The sequence below is a fragment of the Macadamia integrifolia genome, chromosome 4 (genome assembly GCF_013358625.1).
Source record: "Macadamia integrifolia cultivar HAES 741 chromosome 4, SCU_Mint_v3, whole genome shotgun sequence".
In the NCBI taxonomy this organism is placed as follows: Eukaryota; Viridiplantae; Streptophyta; class Magnoliopsida; order Proteales; family Proteaceae; genus Macadamia; species Macadamia integrifolia.
In genome coordinates this window covers 33,942,367-33,968,062 of record NC_056560.1, presented here as the reverse complement: position 1 = coordinate 33,968,062, position 25,696 = coordinate 33,942,367, and the positions used below count along the sequence as shown (strand labels likewise).

General features: G+C 39.7%; 3 protein-coding genes and 1 long non-coding RNA gene across 5 annotated transcripts; 3 read left to right on the top strand and 1 right to left on the bottom strand.

Annotated features, from left to right (window-relative positions):
- The first annotated feature begins 420 nt into the window (after positions 1-420).
- On the top strand, positions 421-2,562 carry LOC122077432 (L-type lectin-domain containing receptor kinase SIT2-like). The gene has a single exon (XM_042643375.1). It carries the CDS (start codon positions 521-523, stop codon positions 2,525-2,527), a length of 2,007 nt encoding a protein of 668 aa, XP_042499309.1. The 5' UTR covers positions 421-520; the 3' UTR covers positions 2,528-2,562.
- A 6,449-nt stretch (positions 2,563-9,011) lies between these two features.
- On the top strand, positions 9,012-11,164 carry LOC122076468 (L-type lectin-domain containing receptor kinase SIT2-like). The gene has a single exon (XM_042641772.1). The coding sequence runs from the start codon at positions 9,120-9,122 to the stop codon at positions 11,127-11,129; it is 2,010 nt and encodes a 669-aa protein (XP_042497706.1). The 5' UTR covers positions 9,012-9,119; the 3' UTR covers positions 11,130-11,164.
- A 1,889-nt stretch (positions 11,165-13,053) lies between these two features.
- On the top strand, positions 13,054-16,838 carry LOC122075848. Of its 2 annotated transcripts, none has more exons than XR_006139365.1 (3): positions 13,054-13,397; positions 13,772-13,838; positions 16,443-16,838. It is a non-coding gene; the product is annotated as an uncharacterized LOC122075848 (long non-coding RNA). The 2 variants fall into 2 exon arrangements; XR_006139364.1 differs by having other exon boundaries at positions 16,225-16,838.
- Positions 16,839-17,140: 302 nt separating this feature from the next.
- LOC122075847 (L-type lectin-domain containing receptor kinase SIT2-like) lies at positions 17,141-19,765 on the bottom strand. Its single transcript, XM_042641017.1, has one exon. It carries the CDS (start codon positions 19,268-19,270, stop codon positions 17,210-17,212), a length of 2,061 nt encoding a protein of 686 aa, XP_042496951.1. The 5' UTR covers positions 19,271-19,765; the 3' UTR covers positions 17,141-17,209.
- Between the last annotated feature and the right edge of the window lie 5,931 nt (positions 19,766-25,696).

Below are 25,696 nucleotides of genomic sequence, written 5' to 3'. Positions count from 1 at the left end.
GCGGCTCGCCAAATACTTTGACTATTGATTGACTTGACCATAGAATTCTATCATTTTTCCTAAATTTTCTTTTCGTGCTATTGATTGATTTGACCATAGAATTTGAGAGCGGTGAATCTTCAGATACGTGAACGTCTATGGTGCATGGATATGATATCTATTAAATGAGGAGAGAGAAAATAGATGCCATAAGCACGAACCAGGGAATTCTATCACTTCTCCTAAATTTTCTTTTGGCGCATCACTTCCCTTATATTTTCAATTCTGCTAATACTATACTATCAATTCTACCCAAAAAATAATAATAATAATACTATACCATCAATAACGTGGTAATGTGGTAATGTGGTTGCCCCATGGCTAGCCAGTCATTTGATTCATTTCTGTGTCCATGGGGTTTATGATTGGAGTCTGGAAGAGCGGTGTATACAGGAGAGTTTAGTGCAACTAATCAACGTGACGAGGAGCTAGAGGTGTACAGTTTTGAGTGGTCCGCCTGGAGTTCCAGAATCTGGATGCCATGTTTTCCGTTTTCAAGCTAATGGTTTTGTTATTACTTGCGAGAATTGGGGCAGGCTTGCATGGAGGAGAAGTTGGTTTCACCTATAATGGATTCCAAGGTTCAGACTTGCAGCTGGACGGCATAGCCAACATCACTTCCAATGGCCTCCTCGTGCTGACCAATGCCACCAAGCGACAGAAGGGGCACGTCTTCTACCGTACCCCGATCCATTTCCTCGACCAATTTTCATCATCTTCATCAGGTGGCGCCGCTGCTCTCTCCTTCTCTACAACTTTTGTCTTTGCCATCATTTCCCAGTACCCCGATTGGACCGGTAATGGAATCGCATTTGTCATCGCACCCACGGTTGGCCTCCCTGGTGCTTTTACAGGCCGATATCTTGGCCTGTTCAACCCCTACAACGTTGGCAATTCAGGGAATCATATATTCGCAGTTGAGCTCGACACCGTAAAGAATACTAATTTCATTGACATCAACAACAATCATGTCGGTATCGATATCAATGGATTGGTGTCTGTTGCTTCCGCACCAGCGTCCTATTTCGATAAGAACGCTCTTCCGGAAAACCTAAGCCTCATCAGTGGCGAACCCCTGCAAGTCTGGGTTGATTACGATGGTGTACACAAGCAGCTCAACGTCACATTAGCTCCAATCAATATTTCTAAACCGTCTGTTCCCCTCTTGTCTCTTTCTCTCGATCTTTCTCCAATCATGGAGGACCCCATGTTCATCGGTTTCTCAGCCTCTACTGGCCACCGTACCGCATCCCACTATGTGTTGGGATGGAGCTTCAAGCTGAACGGACGAGCAGAGGAATTCAATCTCACTCTTCTCCCCACGCTTCCACGACAAGGACTCAACCAGAAACGGACTATTCTGATAATCGTACTTCCTATAATTGCTGTTGCTTTAGTGCTGACGTCGATCTTTGGCATCCTGATTATGGTGAAAAGAAAGAGAAAATTTGCGGAAGTGCTTGAAGAATGGGAACTAGATTATGGGCCTCATAGGTTCAAGTATAAAGATCTCTACATGGCCACTAAGGGGTTTAAGCACAAGGAGCTCCTAGGTATTGGCGGTTTTGGTAGGGTATATAGAGGCGTATTACCCACCTCCAAAATCGAAGTTGCAGTGAAGAAAATCTCTCATGAGTCGATACAGGGGATGAGAGAATTTGTTGCTGAGATCGTCACCGTCGGTCAACTACGGCATCGGAACCTAGTAACACTCTTGGGGTACTGCCGGCGTAAAGGAGAACTCCTCTTGGTTTATGAATTCATGCCTAATGGAAGTCTTGACAAGTTCCTCTTCGATCCATCTATGCCGGTGCTGAATTGGAGTCAAAGGTTTCGAATTATTAGAGGTGTAGCATCTGCTCTGTTTTATCTGCACGAAGGATGGGAGCAGGTTGTGGTTCACAGAGATGTGAAGTCCAGTAATGTTCTATTGGACGGGGAATTCAATGCAAGATTAGGAGATTTTGGCCTTGCAAGATTGTATGGCCATGGAACTGAACCTCAGACGACACATGTGGCTGGGACACTGGGTTATCTTGCACCCGAACTTTCAAGAACTGGCAAGGCCAACACGAGCACAGATGTGTTCGCATTCGGGGCTTTTATGTTGGAAGTTGCTTGTGGGAGGAGGCCAATAAATTCAAGAGCATCAGCAGAGGAAGTGGTGCTGGTGGATTGGGTGTTTTCTTGCTGGAGCAGAGGGGTACTTCTTGACACAGTGGATCCAAACTTGGGAATCAATTACATAGAGCAGGAAATGGAGGTGGTGTTGAAGCTTGGATTGCTTTGCTCTAATTGGGTTCCAACTGCAAGGCCAAATATGCGACAAGTCGTGCAGTGCTTGGAGGGAGAACTTCCTTTACCGGATGTCTCATCTCTCAGTCTGAGTGCCAATGGCGTAACACTTGTGGATGGCGAAAGCTTTGATGATTTTGTCATGCCTGTATCAGGGTCTATTGAAGAATGGGTACTCTCTGGAGGACGTTGAATCTCACCCTATCATGGGTTTTGTTGTAGTCAAAATTTTTAGTTCCTTAACTACCAGCACCCTTTGGTTGTGATCTTCTTCCAATAATGTTTATCTTATAAATCCACCAAGATCACTATCAATTATTAAGAATAAAGAGGTCTAAACTCCAACCTAGATTCTCTACTCAAGCACCGTACCAATACACGCTTCAAAGGGGCCTCCTAGAACCATGTTGGGATAAATTTCACTTGGAGATTGATGGAATCTTGTATTTCACTACCCACATGCTTTTCTTGAATTTCTACATATACCAAAAAAATGAAAAAGGAAATATTCATTCTCTCGCTAGGAGTGGATGTAATAGGGGCACTAGGAAGTAGGAAGAAAAATCATTTCATATCCAGAAGGGTTTGTCAATAATAATAGAATTTATTTTCATTTTTAAAGTTACAATTTGAGCCCAAATGTCGTGGTTTAGGCTCAACGAAAATAGGTTTAATCTCAATCAACTCGAATAGACAACAAATTTTTTAGCATGGTTTTTGTTGGGTTTCAGTTGCCAATTTGGGTGGCATAGCCAACATTACATCTAATGACCTCCTCATGCTGACCCAGGCCAAAACGCGAGGACTATGATCCTTATGATTCTCACCCGATTGGGTTTAAACGTAGTAGTCAATTGTTTGTGCCCTTGTTTGTTCTGTAAATAACATCACCCTTTGATTTGGATTGGATTGGTATTGAAAAGGATCGGTGAATATCGGTCATTTTTACCTTTTGCTTTGAAAAGTATGTTTTTTTTTTTTAATGATTATTTTATCCCTCAAACGATATGGGTAATCAATTCGAATCGATCTCAACCAACACCAATACGATATGACTAATACAATCGATACGATACCAATACTTGAAACCATAGAAGTATCCAACCATGCACTTGGGTACTGATTGGGGTATTTACTGTTCATGCCTCTGTTTATATTCCTTATACAGTGATTATCTCATCTTCATCCCAAAAAAGAAAAAAAATATATATTGTCTCATCAATTAGCCTCTTATTTGGGTTCTCACAGATACCCAACATTTGAGTGTGCCTGTAGTTTCAATTTTAAATAGAAAAATGTTTTCTGTGAGGGAGTGTGCCACTAGGTTCAGACATATTTTGATGGAGAGAAAATGACCAGGGGCACCAGCTTGCCCATAAAAGAGAAAATGACTCTCATGTAGATGCTTCCAACTGTGCTCTTATTGACCAATTTCTTTTTACAGGTAAAATATTATATTAATTATCAAGATCAAGAAGAGTTTGATTGCTCAAGATAAACTTTTCCACATCATTCCATTATGGGTTAGGTGTCAAAACTGGTTATGTATGCATGTTTTAAGAATAAAAAAGTTTTAGTTGCTACCCGGAAGCTGCAACCTTGGCAACCTAAGAAATGAAATAATTCACTTCCCTCAAGGGTTCTCAGATATCCTCTTAAATTATAATATTTTCTAAAATACTCTTTTAGATTTTTTTTATTATTATTTTTTTTAGCTATCACAGGAGTTGCAGCAACCAGGAATTTTAAGCACACGTAAATTTTCCCATGGGAAACATGGTTCAGGGTTTACCAAAAAAAAAAGTTTGGAGGACTTTGGTCTTTATTGTATGATGCAGCCCCCACTCGAAGGGATGTCTCTTTGTACCTATCTTGTAAGGTACGTAGCCTGCTAAAATTGGTTGCAAGGGTCGTGTCTGAGGAGGACATGAGCTTGCACCTCAAGGGTGATTGTAAGCTTAGAAGGGAATGTCGTGTTGAGATTGAAATGGGAAACTACAGATCAATGCCTTGATAAGACTTGTTTTCTCTTACCTTCTTTCTTCCCCCCATGGGCTGCTTCTCCTTTTATACTTGTCAAGTCCAATTGCACCTCTTGTCAATCCGATCTGGTTCCTTGAATTATGACAGAGGTAAGTTCTTGTTTCTCTTCATGTTAGAGCATCTTTCATCTTAATAGATAATGTTGTCATAGATGATATCTAATGTTCAAAACCATCCATCTTCAGTCACCTTTCTTTCGTTTCGAAATGACTAACTAGTTTTCTCAATAGTGTTGATGTACAATTTTCCTTGTATTTTAGGCAATATTTATTAAACACAGAATACAGGTTAAATGGGCTGGGATTTATTTAGTTCTGGTTTCTATCTTTTATATCTTGACCCGAATCGTAACTGACCCGATTAACACCCTTAAGTGGACCTTATTCCTCTACCTGATGTTTGGTGGGAAGTATGGGAGACCCATATCTTAAAGTTCAAGCGTGCAAACTGGGCCTGGCCACTGAGAACATTTTTTCCTACTAAACCAACCAATTTTTCAAGTCCATTAAGTCAATTTCTAACATCAAAACATCATTCATTCCAACCCATTAGATTTGAGTGTTCCAATCTTTACAATTTGACAAGTTTCCTAAATTCTCTATCACACGGTGAAGCTCTCATGAAAGCTATCACATACTTAAGGTGACATTTAAGATTTTTCATGTAGGCTCCGTTAGATTGCAATAGGAATTTAAAGTGAAGGGAAGTGAAGATTTTCGTATTTTAGAAAGAAATGTCTATAATCATCAGCCCATATGATTGTATAAACTACTTAATTTTTTTAATCATATTTAGTGATGATATATTTTACATGTAATTTTTATTTTACATATTATAACGAAGGGTTTTAAATGCAAAGTAAAGTGAAATTTTATCACCAAATATGAAATGATTTGAAGTCAAAGTTAAAGTGACATGTGTAATGATTACATATATTTCTTTTTTAATAATGAAAATTTCAAATCACTTCCCTTTAAATCCCCTTACACCATACATAGCCATAGCTTTTGTAGATTACTGGATTTCCTTTACATAGATACTGCAAATTTTTGTGTATGAACTATATTTTCTTGTAAGAGATATTTAAGGGGAAGGGAAATGAAGTTTTCATGCTTAAGAAAGAAAATTTTATAATTATTACTCCATGTGATGTGGTTGTACAAATTATTATATTTTTGTAATCATATAATGACACTTTTTTTTTTTTTTTTTCATATTATAGTCAAGGATTTTGGATGCAAAGTAAAATGAGATCTAATTGAAATTAATGATATAATCACATGGGGTCATGATTACAAACATTTCCTTTTTAAATATGAAAATTTCATTTCTTTTCCTTTTAACTCCCCTTGCAACTGGAGCCGAAGCTAATCTTTCATGTAATCTCTTACATATTTGAGATTTCTCACCTAGCTTTTTTTTTTCCCTTGGTGTCAAAATTTTCTTCTCATGTTGTTCACATGAAAAATTACTTCTTTGGAAAAATTGGCTCATATATATGCCTTATCACGTGGTTAAACACATTATTGAAAAAACTTTTTAGTTTATTATCTCAATGCTGCCCCCCATTGCTTTCGGGCTTAATGGTCGGCCTATAAGCCATAACAGGTCTCAAGATTGAAACTTGGCTTTTGATAATACCCTACATTCAAACTTTTACCTACCCAAACTTGTATCCCACTTTGAGGCCAGTTCAGGTTCAAGTATGAGAAACTCCTGATCCCAGCATTTAGAATCCATTAAATATAGAGAGGGATGATGGATTTTGTCAGAACCAAGAACGTAGGAGAACAATCTCTTGCCTGAACCTGATCTGAATTCACTTCCAATATTTGATAATTGGTATCCCAAATCTGAAACATGCGGCCATGATTGTCCTGTAATATAAACAAGGCTATCATGAAGAATTCTATATCAATGACATACCATTTAGAACTAAGCCCATCTTAGTTTAATCTCAATAACCAACCCCAAACCACCCCCCCCCAAAAAAAAAAAAAAAAACCCAATTGCTTTCGGGCTTAATGGTCGAGCCCAAGGTCGATTAAAGCCCAAAGTCAAGTGAATGTAAGATTCCAGGACTTACCAGCAAAGATTGGGTAACCTCTCAAAGGTATTTCTTCATCCCAGAGTTTGGTTGTTTGTTGCAATTTAATTTTTATCCCCCATTTTTATTTTGGGGTGAATTATTTCCCATTTATTAGTCAGTAATGGTTTTATTATAATTTTCAATATTTAGCGTAGCGTGAAATAATAAAAAAAGAATACATCTTCTTGTAACCAACGCGTTAAACCTTTTTTTTAATTGTCCGTTCTTACACACAGCCAATACTTAAGTCATAGGGAAAAGAAGTTCTCAAAATGACTTAGAGAGTGATTTCTTAAATGCTTTTCAATTACACAATCTAAATTATTTATCAAAAAAAAAAATTTTTTTTTTTACTCAAATAAAATAACATGATTTAATCTTCTTTGATAGAAGAAGTTTCTTATACTCAAAGGGTAACAAAAATAATATTAAAATTTTTTTTTTCACTACCTATGATTATAACAAGATTTTTCCAATAAATAAAGTGATAAATAAGATACGCCGAGAGGGTTCCTTAACAGTCAATGTGGCCCCTACACTAGCACAAAACCAATGGGTCATAGACTCATAGGTGAGTATGCAAAAGCACTAACAATGGCAGGATTTCTATATTCCATGAGGGTAGGGTGGTCATTTCTCCCTTACTGTGTTTGAGTGTGGGGCCACACTGCATTTTAAGGCTTCTTTTTCTCATAAGGTTAATATTCAAAACCAAAAGTTTGATTTGTTCATGTTTTCAAGTTCTTAGTTTCTTCATGAGAAACACAGTTATGGGGTATCAGTCTTTAGGAAATGTTTGATTGTCAAGAAATTCATTCATCATGATGCAATGTTTTATGCGTCTGAAAAAAAAAAAGAAGGGAATGTCTTGCCTTCAGAAGACTTGCTTTCTCTTACCTCCTTCATTCCCCTCATGGGCTGCTCCCCCTCTTCTTCTTGTCAAGTCCAATACAATTCTTCTTAATCAGATGTGATTTCTAGAATTATGATAGTGGTAATGTCTTCACTCTCTTCATGTTTTTTTTTTGGTAGAATTCTCTCTTCATGTTGAGCTTCTTTCATCTGGGAGATTAGGAGATCATGTGCAGTAATTGATGATCTAATGCTCAAAATCATCCAATTTTTTTTTTTTCTGGTGGGTGGGGGACTTAATCCAATTAAGTAAACAAATCCATTTACAATGCGTCTTTTCGAGGAAAAAGAGAAAAAACAAGAGAACGAAAAAAAGGAAGAAGAATAATATCAAACTGAAGTCACTGTGTTATATTTGGGAAGATGGATCATATAGAATCCATGTCCTAGGTGTATCAAAAAACATTCTTTTCGGTAAGCGTATATAATAAGATAGAGTGAAAGGGTCTACCCCGAAACCAAGGGGATACTAACTAACAGCTGAGTCTTTTCTAAACCGCAGGAGATAGTTGCCCATCATACAGCTCACCAACTTCACTTACCTCTATGGGGGGCTCGCTCCGGGCTTGGAAGGGCTCTCGCTTAACGGATCAAAGGTACGCCAGGGATAATAGACTGATGACTCCTAAGAGCTCTTATCGACGGAGTCGTTTGGCACCTCAATGTCGACTCATCACATCCTAGGGTTGAAGAAGGTCCCAAGGGTCCGGTTGTTAACCGATTCAAGTGGTACGTTAGTGAGGTTTAGAATGTTGTGAAACAGTTCGGTTCCTATCTACTAGACTCAACTAGTTCTGCTATGAAGATGCAGTTGCAATAGTTGGAGTAGTAGAGATGTTAAAGGAACTTTCAGTATCTGAATTTATTCCAAGAGGAAATTATTAGGGAGCTCCGAAGAATCAGAGGTTTGAAAACGTGTGGGTTCTCCAGGGAAAGGGAAACTTGACCCTTGAGGCTCGGTCATTGAAATGGGCCTTGAATCGGTAGAATTCACATTAAGTTTGAAATGTTTGGGATAGCTTTGAAAGGTGGAAAGATCATGGAAGGCAAGGTCCCTATCAAATGATGGGAGATGCGGGAGATGAACGTAGCACTTCATATATGTGTGAGAGAGAAAATGGATCCCTTGCTCATACGATCCCTGGTTTTACATGTTGGATGCTCGGTACAATCACGTGATCCCATGACCAACAAATCCAATCTAGAGAGAGAGAGAGAGAGAGTAAGACCAAAAAGTGGATTGATTAAAATAGTCTTCTAAAACGCCTTGAAACCGACTTGCTTACTATGTGAGTTTACACTGGCAAGCCAGACGGAAAGAGCTCTAATAACCCCGCATCAAAGTATGTTAATGCGTATCAAAAATAGGTTTGTGAGCTAATCTACCAACACCCTTGCTTCTTTGATCTGCTATTAGTTAACTCAGTCGTTGCTTAGGCAACTTCCTTCCCCGCTCACCGCTCTCCACTCGGTGAATCATAGCTCGCCAAATACTTTGTCTACTATTGATTGACTTGACCACAGAATTCTCACTTTTCCTAAATTTTCTTTTGGCACATCACTTCCCCTAAATTTTCAATTCGGCTAATCCTATACTATCAATAACGTGTGGTTGCCATGGCTAGCCAGTCATGTTTATGATTGGAGCCTGGAAGCAGAGCAGTGGAAACAGGAGAGTTTAGTGCAACTAATCAACGTGACGAGGAGCTGGGTCCGCCTGGAGTTCCAGAAACCGAATGCCATGTTTTCCGTTTTCAAGCTAATGGTTTTGTTACTCCTTCCGAGAATTGGGGCAGGCTTGCAAGGAGGAGAAGTTGGTTTCACCTATAATGGATTCCAAGGTTCAGACTTGCAGCTGGACGGCATAGCCAACATCAATTCCAATGGCCTCCTCGTGCTGACCAATGCCACCAATCGACAGAAGGGCCATGTCTTCTACCGTACCCCGATCCACTTCCTCGAACCATTTTCATCATCTTCATCAGGTGGCGCCGCTGCTCTCTCCTTCTCTACAACTTTTGTCTTTGCCATCATCTCCCAGTACCCCGATTGTTCCGGTCATGGGGTCGCATTTGTCATCACACCCACGGTTGGCCTCCCTGGTGTTTTTTCAGGCCCATATCTTGGCCTGTTCAACCCCTACAACGTTGGCAATTCAGGGAATCATATATTCGCAGTCGAGCTCGACATCGTAAAGAACCCTAACTTCATTGATATCAACAACAATCATGTCGGTGTCGATATCAATGGATTGGTGTCTGTTGCTTCCGCACCAGCGTCCTATTTCGATAAGAACGCTCGGCCGGAAAACCTAAGCCTCGTCAGTGGCGACCCCCTGCAAGTTTGGATTGATTACGATGGTGTACACAAGCAGCTCAACGTTACATTAGCTCCACTCAATGTTTCTAAACCGGCTCTTCCCCTCTTGTCTCTGTCTCGAGATCTTTCTCCAGTCATGAAGGACCCCATGTTCGTCGGCTTCTCATCCTCTACTGGTCGTTTCTTAGGCGCGTCCCACTATGTGTTGGGATGGAGCTTCAAGCTGAACGGGCGAGCAGAGGAACTCAATCTCACTCATCTCCCCACGCTTCCACGACAAGGACTCAACCAGAAACCGGCTATTCTGATAATCGGACTTCCTATAATTGCTGCTGGTTTAGTGCTGACGACGATTTTTGGCATCCAGATTATGGTGAAAAGAAAGAGAAAATTTGCAGAAGTACTTGAAGAATGGGAACACGATTATGGTCCTCATAGGTTCAAGTATAAAGATCTCTACGTGGCCACTGAGGGGTTTAAGCACAAGGAGCTCCTGGGCATTGGCTGTTTTGGTAGGGTGTATAGAGGCGTATTACCCACCTCCAAAATCGAAGTTGCAGTGAAGAAAATCTCCCATGAGTCGATACAGGGGATGAGAGAATTTGTTGCTGAGATCGTCACCGTCGGTCAACTACGGCATCGGAACCTAGTAACACTCTTGGGGTACTGCCGGCGTAAAGGAGAACTCCTCTTGGTTTATGAATTCATGCCTAATGGAAGTCTTGACAAGTTCCTCTTCGATCCATCTATGCCGGTGCTGAATTGGAGTCAAAGGTTTCGAATTATTAGAGGTGTAGCATCTGCTCTGTTTTATCTGCACGAAGGATGGGAGCAGGTTGTGGTTCACAGAGATGTGAAGTCCAGTAATGTTCTATTGGACGGGGAATTCAATGCAAGATTAGGAGATTTTGGCCTTGCAAGATTGTATGGCCATGGAACTGAACCTCAGACGACACATGTGGCTGGGACACTGGGTTATCTTGCACCCGAACTTTCAAGAACTGGCAAGGCCAACACGAGCACAGATGTGTTCGCATTCGGGGCTTTTATGTTGGAAGTTGCTTGTGGGAGGAGGCCAATAAATTCAAGAGCATCAGCAGAGGAAGTGGTGCTGGTGGATTGGGTGTTTTCTTGCTGGAGCAGAGGGGTACTTCTTGACACAGTGGATCCAAACTTGGGAATCAATTACATAGAGCAGGAAATGGAGGTGGTGTTGAAGCTTGGATTGCTTTGCTCTAATTGGGTTCCAACTGCAAGGCCAAATATGCGACAAGTCGTGCAGTGCTTGGAGGGAGAACTTCCTTTACCGGATGTCTCATCTCTAAGTCTGAGTGCCAATGGCGTAACACTTGTGGATGGCGAAAGCTTTGATGATTTTGTCATGCCTGTATCAGGGTCTATTGAAGAATGGGTACTCTCTGGAGGACGTTGAATCTCACCCTATCATGGGTTTTGTTGTAGTCAAAATTTTTAGTTCCTTAACTGCCAGCACCCTTTGGTTGTGATCTTCTTCCAATAATGTTTATCTTATAAATCCACCAAGATCACTATCAATTATTAAGAATAAAGAGGTCTAAACTCCAACCTAGATTCTCTACTCAAGCACCGTACCAATACACGCTTCAAAGAGGCCTCCTAGAACCATGTTGGGATAATATTCACTTGGAGATTGATGGAATCTTGTATTTCACTACCCACATGCTTTTCTTGAATTTCTACATATACCAAAAAAATGAAAAAGGAAATATTCATTCTCTCGCTAGGAGTGGATGTAATAGGAGCACTAGGAAGTAGGAAGAAAAATCATTTCATATCCAGAAGGGTTTGTCAATAATAATAGAATTTATTTTCATTTTTAAAGTTACAATTCGAGCCTAAATGTCGTGGTTTAGGCTCAATCAAAATAGGTTTAATCTCAATCAACTCGAATAGACAACAAATATTTTAGCATGGTTTTTGTTGGGTTTCAGTTGCCAATTTGGGTGGCATAGCCAACATTACATCTAATGACCTCCTCATGCTGACCCAGGCCAAAACGCGAGGACTATGATCCTTATGATTCTCACCCTACTGGGTTTAAACGTAGCAGTCAATTGTTTGTGCCCTTGTTTGTTCTGTAAATATGATCACCCTTTGGTTGTGATCCTATTCTGATAATGTTTATGTTATAGAGCCATCAAGATAGTATTATGAAGTATTAACTGTTGCATTTCTTCTTCCACCTACCCAAACAAAAATAGTTTGAGTATTGATTGGACAAAGTAAGCCGAAGCCCAGCAAATCAGGGAAGAATCTGAGGGTGGGCCAGACTAAACTTGACTTTTCAGGACCAAAATTTTCCTCGTTAAGTCATGGAATCTTACCTTACCCAAAAAAAAGTCCTGAATTCTTACATCCAGTTCACACTTTACATTAGGGGTGTCAATTCCAAGCTCGCAGTGATAGGTTTGATCAAGCTCGACACATTTATGGCCCGACCTAGACTGGCTCGATTATTAAATATATCGGGCCTAAGCTCGACCTGTTTATAAATAGGTAGTACATGGTGTAAAGGGGGAAAATCTCCAGCAATCAAATACATCACGAGTAATTTCTTGTCGCCATATCAATAGAGAATGCAACAACGTAGCTGATTCACTATCTCAGAAAGCCCTATTGACGTTGCACACGATAGTTTGGTCACATTCCTCTCCTTGGCTCCATGAGTTTGTTTGACGACTATGACAAATAAATCTACTTGTTAGGCCCCCCTCAAAAAAAAGAAAGAAAGAAAGAAGGGAACATGAGGATTGTTACAAACCCAACATAACAAGGTGTCACTACAAGAAAAGCAATTTTCGGCCACACTTTTGGGTGACGGTATTTTTTTTCTGTCTTCAAATATAATATATTGCATGAAAAAAAAATGTCGCATTAAAATTATTTTGGATGACTTTTAAACTTATATTATCACCATATATTATTTATAGAGACGGTAATGTAAGGCCCGTCACTAAAAAATATTTATTATGATGGTAGAAAACTAACTGTCACCATTTATTAGTTTAAGACTACGGTATAAATAAAACTATCACTAAATATTGTTTTCGGAGACGGTAAATATATCTGTCACCCTTTATAAATTTACCATGACAAAAAATTACCGTTGCAGAATATTTGATTATCAAATTTAATTTGTAAGAATGCAATAAGATTGAACGACATTAAAATTTACCGTCTCTAATAATATTTAGGATGACAAAATACATATAACCGTCACCCAAAAAAAGGAATTTTAATTTCCACGCTCAATTCACCGTATTCCCTCACTCCCAAAAATAGGAATTTTAGTTTTCGCAGCTTAATTCATTGTATTGCCTCACTCTCTCTCTCTCTCTCTCTCTCTCTCCATATCTCCCTCTTGCTCTTGAACTCTTTCTCAGAAGTGATCGTGATTAGTACAGTAACCTCCATTTCCTCTCGAAAGCCTCTCTCTTCTCTCTCTAGATCTCCTTCTTGCTCTCAAAATTTCTCTCAGAAATGAGAACCGTAACCTCCATTCCCCTCTAAAAATCTTTGTCCATCCTATTGCTCTTTCTCATTAACGCTTCCGCAACTTTGTGTGGACAGTGATCGGAACAGGGGTTTGCTTGTAAGGGAAGGTGGAATCCCTCCGTTGGTCGCTCTCTCACAGTCCTGAAGTGCCCTAGCGAAGCACAAGGTAAGAATTATAGTTTGGGGCCTGGGATACAATCCTTTTCTTACTCTCTACTAGGGTTCTACCTACTGAAATCATGGTAGCAAATAGAGATTGAAAATTGAAAGGCTTACAGGTTATATGCCTAATTTGATTTCCTCCATCTCTCCCTGTAATCAGTGCGAACTACACAATGGACATACCCCATGAGTTGGTGATTCTTTTTGGATCACATATGCAATTGTTACAGATTGTTAGAGAATTAGATATGAGATTATGTTCTTGCAGCCAATTTAAATGATTCTTGCCTATGTATCTCATAGAATCCTTGTTTTCTTCCTCTTCTAATTCACAGATGAGTTGATTCTAACTTTGAGTTTGGTTGTGCGACTCCACAGGCTGAAACATTACTTGGGTATCTGAGAGAACCGAGGCAAGAGCATCCTCTTCTAATCCTGTGGAGAGGTAATGAAATTTCAGCAGTGCGTACTTGTGTTCTTAACTGTGTTCGTAGCTGAGTGAGTGTTCTGATAATGGTTTTGTTTGTATAGTCAGTGTACCATGAACTGACTTGTAGGGTCATCTAAACTAAAGATTTTGAGTGTGCATGTCTTGGTGGTTTCAAAATGGATTTTGGTTGTGATCCTGGGTTTTGTTTTGTTTTGTTTGGGAGAGCCAAATTTCTACTGAAACACACAAAAGAGTTTTGATTGAGGCCTTTGAGTAGTATCTAGTAGGTAAGTAGTGAGTGTGAGAGAGAACGGGAAGAAGGGGCCTTGAGTTATATTTCTGACAGATTGTGTTGAGTGTGTTGGGGCGGTGTGATATAATCATGTAAATGGTCCAATGAAACCTTAACTACATTTATAAATGTGTTGGGTGAGTTGTGTCTTTCTGTTGATCCATCCTTCCTTGTTGACCAAATGATTGGATCCTCATCCTATCCATAACATTTACATTGAAGGGCACCTCTCTCTCTGTTTTTTGCATCTTTGTTTCGTGTGTGCACAATCATGTGATTTGTTTGGGTTATGGCTTTATCTAGGATCTCTACATTGATTTTGTTATTTGATAAAACTACAGAGTTACATTATGTTTTTCTTTGAAGGTTCTCTTGTATTTTGTGATCAAGTATGGTCATCCTTTTTCAATACATGCATTGTGATATATCAGTTCTGGTTTTAGAGATATATTGTAGTTTCTAATGGGTGTCTACTGATTAATATCATAATTAACTCATCTTCTGAAATCTGTTGGTATAGTACGGGTACTGAATTCTGTCCAAGTTGAACTTTCCTCGTTAAATTAGGATTTTTTTAATATCTTCTATCTCAACCGTCAGAAACTACAGAGGGTTTACTGTGGTATCCATCCTGATTAATAGACCACTTAGTTTTCTTTTGAGCCAATTATGACTTCTAGTTATTGAACTGACTGAAGTTCTCTATTTAAGCAATCCTTGCTTGGGTAAGATTTAATCAAAGCTCAGAAATCTGTCCATTAGTTAATCTAAGATTTTAATATCATGTTTCTTCATTAAACTAGCATTCGACCAAGGTTTGGTCAAAATCTTTGTTTCTGGATTGGTTTGGTGGGATTTCTCTTGATTTCTAGAAAATTTATTAATTTGTTTGTTGTTGGTTTTGAAAACCTAGTCTTTAGGTGACTGGGAACTACATTATAATCTTTAGATTTGGCTGGAGGTTGCTTCGATGTCAATGATGATGCCATGGCCATATGTTGAGTGATAGAAGTGCATGGAATTAGGATTTATTAGAAACAAATAGAATTTATTCTGACATTTAAGATTTACATCTTGTGTATTGTATACAACTCTATATATATGCTATTCTGTACCACATCACATACAAGTTCCATTCTACCACTCTTGAACTAAGTAATCTGATTGCTTAAAGACTCAACCACTTTGGAACTATAACAGTTAATTCAGCCTTAGATGGAGACACTATTGGGGATTCTTCTTCCGGTTAGCGAACCAATACCAGAATGATTGGAAGTGTCTGGATAGAGCAAGGTGTATGGGATCAAGACAGGCCCTATACGATTCCTCAATCTTTTGTCATTGTTCATCTCTATAATTCTATCCTCAATCTTTACTAGCCTCTTTCCAAATTCTTCAAAAGCTTCCAATGGTTCTGTATCTGTTGTCCAGTTTGAAGTGTCCCTTTGCCCAAGATAGACCTCCATCAGAAGAATGTGTGGAACCTGTTATGAATCTGATGTCCTGCTTCCAAATTCTTCAAAAGCTTTCAATCGGGGCATGTGTATGTAACCTGCAACCAAAATAAGAAAATCATCATTTAAACTATTATGATACAGATTCTTATCACAAATCTTCCAATGTGAAGCGTTCAATTACCAGTGACTGATAAGCTGGTGAACACTAGAGTCATTCATAGCTGCATAAGCTTTAGCCAGTTGCCATACTGAGGCCTCAACACCTTCTTCAGCAGGGGTAAAGACCTTACTAATTGAACCATATTCATTACCATCTGGATGTGGTAGACTCAACTCAATTGCCGGTGGCTTCAAGGTCCCATCATTTTTCAAGAAGAGGAATGTTCTGGTTGCATAGGTCTTTGTGGTAGGGGTGTTTATACACCTTAGATATGGCATTTCTTTCTTTGGTTAAAAGAGGACAATTTCCATGGGTTCATTAAAGTGAAAGAAAGACACAGAAACAGAGGAATACAAATTAGCCTATTCCTTTCATGGCTCATGCATTTGAACCTTCCAATTGTCATTATCTTGTTGGACAGTTCCTGTAAAATAATTCCCACATATATCTTAATCTTTGTACTATTTCTTAAAATCATTTTCCTTTTTGTAGGAATTGGAATCATAAATATCAAGTTTGTGCTGGCCATAAGACAACCAAGTTCCTGATTCACACTGAATCAAAGATCAAACTACAAATAATCACCAAAACGCCAGATTTACCCAGTCGATCCTTGTTTTTTCATTGGTCCATTCAACCTGCTCTGACCCAATTTTCTATTTAATTGCTTTCTTTCTTAACCCTTTTTTTTTTGTTTTAACTGGTCAAAGATCAGTACAGATTGAAAGAGCAGTGTTATCAATACCTGCTGGATTAGAGGAAAGATTTGGTAATCCATGAAAGGATCGGTGCCTCTTTTTTACTTTAAGAATACTATCCCTGAAATTTCTCTCTAGTCAAATACTAGTGCATGATATGATCAAGAAGAAAGAATTAAGTCTTTTTAGGCATGCCATGTCAGGTGTGGCAAGGAGGAGATCATTGATCAGGGTTTGGTTAGAAAGATAGAAAGCCAAGTTTCCAGGAACAGGACTATGATAAATTAAAGATATGCTCTTTTTTTACTTTGGTAGTGTAAATTTTTGACGACTTTGACAAGTTTTGGATGTGATACTGGCTTGACTGGATATTAGTGATTGATAATAATATATTGATGTCTTGATTACATAAAATATATGTTCTTTTTCATTTTGGTAGTGTAATTTTTTTTCCTAATTTCATTTATGATTTCTAACGGCAGGTACAATCCTATGTAGCTGTGCTGATAGTAAATTTCCCCATTCTTAAAACTATATTCCCCCAACACAAGGAGGATTGGGCATACAGATCGAGTTTGAGGAAAAACTATGTGAAACTCTATGGATCATACAAAACGTCACAATCCATCTTCGTCGTGGAAGAGAACCAACGGTTAATAATTGATAATGATCTCGATGGGTCTATAAGATAAAACATTATTGGAGAAAGATCACAAACATAGTGGTTTTGGTATTTACGTCACAAACAATTGCTATAACAAACCCCAATAGGGTGAGAATCAACGTCCTCCAGAGAGTATCCACTCTGAAACAGATGGTGAAGGAACCGTGAGTCGCGTTACCAAATCATCAAAGCCTTGGCCATCCACAAATGTTCCGCCATTAGCATTCAGACTAAGAGATGACAGGTCTGGTAGAGGAAGTTCTTCCTCCAAATACTGCAACACATGTCGCATGGGTGGCCTTCCTGTGGGAACCCAATTAGAGCAAAGCAATCCAAGCTTCAACACCAACTCCATTTCCTTCTCTACGTAATTGATTCCCAATTTTGGATCCACTGTGTCAAGAATTGCTCCTCTGCTCCAACAAGAGAACACCCAATCTACTAACACCAAATCCTGGTCTGTTGATGCTCTTGGATTTATTGGCTTTCTTCCACAAGCAACTTCCAACATAAAAGTCCCGAATGCAAACACATCTGTGTTCGGGTTGGCTTTTCCAGTTCTTGAAAGTTCTGGTGCAAGATAACCAAGCGTCCCAGCCACATGTGTTGTTTGAGGATCAGTTCCATGGTTATATGATCTCGCAAGTCCAAAATCTCCTAATCTTGCATTGAATTCCCCGTCCAATAGAACATTACTGGACTTGACATCTCTGTGAACCACAACCTGATCCCATCCTTCGTGCAGATAAAACAGAGCAGATGCTACACCTCTAATAATTCGAAACCTTTGACTCCAATTCAGCACCGGCATAGATGGATCGAAGAGGAACTTGTCAAGACTTCCATTGGGCATGCATTCATAAACCAAGAGGAGTTCTCCTTTACGCCGGCAGTACCCCAAGAGCGTTGCTAGGTTCCGATGCCGTAGTTGACCTATGGTAACGATCTCAGCGACAAATTCCTTCATACCTTGTCTAGAGTTATGGGAGATTTTCTTCACTGCAACTTCGATATTGGAGTTGGGTAATACACCTTTATACACCTTACCAAAGCCACCAATACCCAGTAGCTCCTTGTTCTTAAACCCCTTAGTAGCCACATAGAGATCTTTATAGTTGAACCTATGAGTCCCATAATCGTGTTCCCATTCTTCAAGCACTTGTGCATATTTTCTCTTTCTTTTCACCATGATCAGGATGCCAAAGATCGTCGCTAACACTAAAACAGCAGCAATTACAGGAAGCACGATAATCAGAATAGGCGTTTTCTGTTTAAACTGGTGGTTGGAAAGCGTGGGAAGTTGGGTGAGATTGAGTTCGTTTGCTCGCCCGTGGAGCTTGAAACTCCATCCCGACACACAGTGGGAAGTGGGAAGGGAACCAGTAGAAGATGAGAAACCGATAAACATGGGGTCCTTCATGAGCGGAGAAAGATCAAGAGACATAGACAAGAGGGGAACAGCCGGTTTAGAAACATTGATTGGAGCTATTGTGACATTGAGCTGCTTGTGTACACCATCGTAATTAACCCAGGCTTGCATGGAGTCGCCACTGATGAGGCTTAGGTTCTTGTACCGACCGTTCTTATCGAAATAGGATGCCGAAGCGGATTCAACAGACTGTAATCCATTGATATCGATACCCACGTGGTTGTCGTTGATATCATTGAACTCGATGCTCTGTTCGGTTTCGAATGCGACTGCGAATAAATGATTGGAGCCATTGCCAATGTTGCTGGCATTGAAGAGGCCAAGATATTGGCCTGGAAGATTACGAGATGGGAGGGCTGTTGTGGGTGAGATGAAAAAGGCAATCCCGTGACCGCCCAATTCGGGTTTCTTAGGTATGATGGCAAATACGAAAGTGGTAGAGAAGGAGAGAGCAGCGGCGCCACCGGATGAGGATGGATCGAGGAAGTTGATTGGGCTAACGTAGAAGGCACGGCCCCGCTGCTCTATGTTGGGCCTTTTGGAGGCATCAGTCAGTATGAGAAGGCCATTGGATGTGATCTCGGCTATGCCGTTCAGCCCCATGTCAGCATCACTGAATCCGTTATAGGTAAAATCAACTACTCCTGGCGAGGCTGCCTCATTAATTCTCATGAATAGGAGGAAAACCGTAAGCTTTAAAACGGAAAACATGGCATCTGGATTTGGAATTCTAAAATGTACCTCCATTAGAAGCCTTGAAACTGTAAAGAGCAAGTGCTGGCGCAGGTGTCACAGGAATCTTTGCCCTCTCCAAAATGACTTCTCCATGATTTCATTTCTTCATCAACATTGGTAGCCAGTCGGTGTCGACTATTCAAGAGTCACTAGACCCCTCACGCGCTGAAACGAGTGGCCAGCCAATTGCAACCATGTGGAGTCGAAAATTATGATGAGTGCGACAGGAATTCAATGGGATTGTCAATTAAGCCGGCCGCGAAAAGTCATTGAATGCGACAGGAAGACCTTCCTAGCAGTGGCAATTTTTATGGCTTACCCAAAGTGTTGTGGATACAAAGATATCCGTGCTAAATCTAAATTGAGATTGTGGAATGTCATTGTGATGACCAAGGATTAAAGTATCGGTATCGATCATCGTATCGGTCAGTTAAAATTAAGATACGTATCGGATAGTATCGTATTGTATCGGAGATACACTAAGATACGCTAAAGATACACACATAAATGGATAGGAAACATTTTTTTAAACACTTTTGCATAAAGAATTTGTTAAAAAAAAGCTATTGATAACATGTATTATGCATAAACACTAAATTGAGGGTATCGTACTAAGAATTCAAGGTTTGTAGTTGTCCCATAAATGTAAAATCCTTGTTCCCAACCGTGATTTCCACTTTAGTTAAAGAGAAATATGGCTGACAGCAACTTTGGAACAAAAACCCTTCAAAAAATCGTGTTTTCTAAAAAATTACCCATCTTGGCCATTATATGACCATAGCGCACTGTATCGGTACATATCGATACTCACCGATACGTATCGATACTCACCGATACGTATCGATACTCATCGATACGTACCGATATATATCGATACTCACCGATACGTGCCAATATATACCGATAAGTACCGATCGATACACACCGATACTCATCGATACGTACCAATACATACCTAAACGTATATTTTACCTCAATTTTATAATTTTTATAGTCGTATCGAGGCATATCGTATCGTATCGATGTGTATTGGTGGTATATTGATGCATATCGGTATGTATTGTAGGATATATATCGATACAAAAGGATTTTAAAAATTTCATGTATCGTATCGATGTGTATTGTATCGATCGGTTAAATTTAAGATACGTATCGGAGGGTATCGTATCGGTATCGGAGATACTTAAAACCATGGTGATGACTATATATGACTACAATGACATTTGTGCTAAGTCCAAAGACATTTGTGCTAAAGTCTTTATTAGAAAGTGAAGATTTTCCTGTTGTTGAAGAAGCTGCAAGGGGTAGATCCGAATCGATGCCTCTTTTAGGCACAAATCGAGAACCAGTTAAAAGTGAGATGTTGAATTTATCCTACCATTTAACCATAATATGATGTTCTAATTGAGGAATGTAATTCCATTTTTCAAATTCATCAATTATCATCCAACACTTCCATTGAAAAATCCAGAGTACTTCGTATAATATAAAGAATTGAAGGAAGAGAGCCCGAGAGTCTAGAGGTTGATTGAAATCTTTGAATTTAGTAACGGATTGCTAAAGAGTTGTAGGAAGGAATTCTGAAGGAGATGGTCCCCATGTGTAGAACCATTGAAGAAACCAGTTCGACACATCTAATAAGGTACGTTGAAGATGAAACTTCCTGAGCCAGGAATGGGTTCCATGATCATTCTGATATAAGAATATCATGTCCCAAGCTTTGACATAGAGATGAATGGGTTTCATGATCATTCTGATATAAGAATATCATGTCCCAAGCTTTGACATATCATGTCCCAAACTTCATTGAACCCCCAAAGGTTCATACGGTGAATGAAATTTGGACTCAAATTCAGTCCAAAGAGAAATTCATATGCTCTTTATCATCTAAGATCCATCAGAAGAGCATCCAACATAAGATTGCTGACCCTACCTTTCGAGTTAGAGTTAAAAACTTTCAAGCTCAACTTAAAAAGGAAGTTTCTTCTGAAATCCATATTGGCTTTTGGTCTCGGAAAATGCATATTGTTACTCTTCCATATGAAGATGACTTTTCTGAAAATCAAATTCCCACAAAAGCTCGGGCAACTCAAATGCTTGATCATTTAAGGGAAACATGTCAGAAGGAGATATCTGAACTCCTTGCTAAAGGTCTTATCAGACCTAGTAAGTCTCCCTGGAGTTGCACTTCCTTCTATGTGAATAATAATGCTGAAATTGAACGAGGTGTACCCAAATTTATTATTAATTATAAACCTTTAAATAAAGTTCTTAAATGGATTTGGCACTCTATCCCTAATAAAATGGATCTTCTCAATAGATTATACGCCTCCAGCGTATTCTCTAAGTTCTACATAAAATCTGGGTATTAGTAAATTCAGATAGCAGAGAAAGATAGATATAAGACAGCTTTTGTTGTCTCATTCAGCCAATATGAATGGAATGTTATGCCTTTTAGTCTTAAAAATGCTGCTTCTGAATTCCAAAATATAATGAATCAAACTTTTAATCAATATTCATAGTCATAATTGTGTATATTAATGATGTCCTTATTTATTCTCAGGACATTGCCCAACATTGGAAACATTTAAATATCTTACTCTTTGTTATTCATCAAGCAAGATTAGCTGTCTCAGCTAAGAAAATAAAACTTTTTCAAACTAAAATTCATTTTTTGGGACATTATATTTCATTTGGATATATTATTCCCATTAAACGAGCCATTTAGTTTGCTGATAAATTTATTGATGAGATAATAGATAAAACTCAACCCCAAAGGAGCTTGCATATCAGAGAGTGGTGGAGATGACGACCCATTTTCCATATCAATAGGAGCAATAGGTGGTTGATTAGCCTAAGAAGGTTCTCTAGGAGGAGGACCATAAATATGTTGATTAACCTGAGTAGGTGTACGATTCGTACCATGAAGATTGATTATTCCATCAAAATTCTCACTTTGAGCTCGAGAGGTTGATGCACGAACAGGGATTTTGAAAAGGTCTTGCTCTATAGCTCGTCCGATCCTGAGTCTAACACCATTAATTTTGCTGAAATCAAATCTAAGAAAAGGCAAGTCCTTTGCCTCCTTGCTTCCCTCACTGCTTAAGCCCGATCTATTCTGATCCTGTCTCCAAATGGTATCAGAACCAAGTTGAAAGGTGCCAAAGTCATAAAAATCATTCAGTTGGTAGTGTTTCACCTTTGTCATATAGACTTTCACCCAAGTCGTACTCAGCCATGTTGCCGTGGATAGGAGTTTGAAGGCACAAATGTCACATCTGATTGGTTTGATACCTACTCGATGCCATCTCCATCAAGACCCATCAGCGTCTCCCAATCAATTTGAAGATTTCTTTGGTATCCGCCATCTATAAAAGGAGGTTATCCCTTGGAAGACACCACCAGAAAAATACCACGAAGAATACATTAATATTTTCTTCCTTTGTGTGTTTGTAGAAAGTTTGTGGGAGTTATGTTTTCCTTTGAGTGTGTAAGAAAGTCTGTGTGATGTGCAAAGTGTCTGTGTGCAATTCAGTTATTCAAGACCTATATGTAAGTCTTTAAGCTTTTAATACTTGCAATTAGAAAGTTAAAAGAACAACTTGCTTTATTAGAAAATTTGTTAGATATTTCTTCTGCATATATTGAATTTTATTTATTTTTCTATCCTCAAGATCCAAATTACTTCTCCCAGCTTGTAAATGAAGAAACCATTAATTTTGTTGAAATCAAATCTAAGAAAAGGCAAGTCCTTTGTCTCCTTGCTTCCCTTGCTGCTTAAGCCCGATATGTGGTCCTTACCAGGCTATGCTTAAAGAAAATGGCTTGATTGTCCTTTCAACTGAAGAGTCATTTCTCCTAAAAGTAGTAGACCAAGTCACGGATCCTGCAACTAAGGCCCAACTGTTATATGAATATATTACCTTGGTTAAGGATACGACTCGGTCTAGCCCTGTTCCTGCCATACAGCCTGCGGTTCAAGATTATAGCTTTAAAAGTATAATCAATCGTGATAAAGCTACTTCTTAAGCCCATGAACCCACTATTCAGGAACTTCGGAAAGATCTCAACGAACTTCGGAAAGATCTCAAAGAACTTCAAAGATTTATTTGATGAGTTTCCATATGAGAAACCCATTTCTCATGAAGTTTTTGCCGCTGAGGATTTGAATAATATTCTTTAAAAATCCGACATTTTTCAGCATTCCTAGCAGACTTATATTCTTGAATAAGGAATCGCTTATTGATTTAAAATTTGGGTTCTTCAGTGATATGAAGCATATGTATTCCCAAAGGAATCAGAGAGTGTTGGAGATGATGACCCATTTTCCTTATCAATAGGGGCAATAGGTGGCTGATTAGCCTGAGAAGGTTCTCTAGGAGGAGGACCATAGACAGGTTGATTAACCTGAGTAGGTGTACGATTCGTACCTTGAAGATTGATTATTCCATTAAAATTCTCACTTTGAGTTCGAGAGGTTGAAGCATGAGCAGGTGCTTTGTAATACCCTACTTCTTAAACCCGGTCTGATTACAGAGTTGACCCGGTTTAACCATGCAGGACTCGAACCAGAGAGAGTTAAGGCGGGTTCCTTATGGACCATGATGGCAAGGGTGAACTTAAACACCGACTGGCCCGACAAGTTCGAGCCAGTGCCAGAAGAGACGGGGGTACCCAAGCCGTGTACATGCACCTATCATAAGGCCATATACGGATAAAGCAAGTATGTAGCCATATCTTAAGGCGCATACGTATATTACATCTTATACCAAGAGTGAGATTCGTGCTGAGGGCTGAATTCTGTCAAAATCCCACTTGTAGGCCAAGTTTTGGCCCTCAGGTGGGCGGACAGGTGGGTGCATCCACCCACCTAAGTGACCCACCCATGTGATTGCTTAGTTATTTTAGGAAGTATAAATAACATTTAAATTTTCCTTTTTCTTTTCTCATTTATGACACTCGGACGTTGGTGAGAAGAGTAAAAAGGAAAGAGAAAAGAAGGGAAAGAAGAGGAGAAGAGAAGGAAGAGGAAGAAGAGATGGATTTCAGCGGTGCCGAGGCTTGATCTTCCCATTCCGACATCGGAAGAGTGATCTCCAACACTAGATCCACGTTTAGAGGTGAGCAAAGGCTGGGTTCCTTAAACTTTCACCATACCCAAGTAAAACCCTTGATTTGGGTAGGGTTTCTTGAGGTCTTGTAAATCCCCCTTGAGATGATGAATCTAAGGTTTAATAGATGATTTATGTGTTGATTTTGAAGGATTTGATGAAGGGTTTCCCCGGTTGCGAGAGCATTGGTGATTGGAAGTGATTTTGGGGTTTTGAAGGAGTTCTTGAGCAAAGAAGGTAAGATGGTTTTCCATTCCTTAAATCTAACCTAGATCTAGGTTAGAACCATCTTATGAGACCTTGAATATGTGAAGAATGGGTTTGGAGAAGCCCTATTTGAATCCCCAAAGGTTGGGGGAAATTTGGGAAGAAGCAGTAGTTTTCCGCCAAGACCGGTGGGCCAAACCAATGGGCCATTTGGCCCGCCTGAGGGCACCCGCCTGAGAGGGCAGGACCTTCAGGCCCAATTGGCGGGCCCAACCGGTGGGCTGACCGGTGGGCCACCCTGTTCGCCGGTCTTAATAGGACCCTCGGGCCCAACCGATAGGCCAGACCGACGGGCGGACCAGTGGGCTGACCTACCCATCGGTCAAGACCGGTGGGTCAGACTGGTGGGTCAGACAGGTGGGCTGTCCGACTCACCCGAGAGACTCTGAATGTGATTTTTACGTCCGATTGGACCTAAAACGGACGTGTGACCTTCTTTTAGGATTCTAAACATGATCTTGTCATTGGATTGTGTTAATCTTGATCCCAAAGTGGTGAAATACTAACCCCGCTCACTCATGATAGGTTCACCAAATCTCATGCTTCTCGCACCGGATCTCGCACGTACCGAGCGTGAGTCCTTGTACACTACAAGTAAGTGGGGAGAGGACGTTTGGCCTTGTTTCAAGGCATTGTTTAGTATTCATTTAATCGTATCTAGTCTAGCCATGTCATCATGAAAATGCTATGTAGATTAGTCATCCTCACATGGTTATGCATGAGTGTTGTCTTTATTTCTAAATGCCAAGTGATGATATGCTTATGTGATGAATGTTGACATCATTGTGCATGATGCATTAATAGACTAGACGCCGTAGTCGGCTTGGAAACGAGTGCATTGGTGGCCCGTGGTATGGGACGCGGTGGCACTCTGTAATCGTACTATTGTCATATAGAAGCATGCGGTTTAGGATTATCATCTTCCTGTGCTACGACCCTTCCCAACAAGGGTTAAGGTGTTGGGTTATCATTTGGGGGGAAGCAGTGGTCTCGGTTATCTAGTCACTGTGGCGGTTAGATATTACGCCCAGCTGGTGATTAGGACAGTCGGCAACCCCGA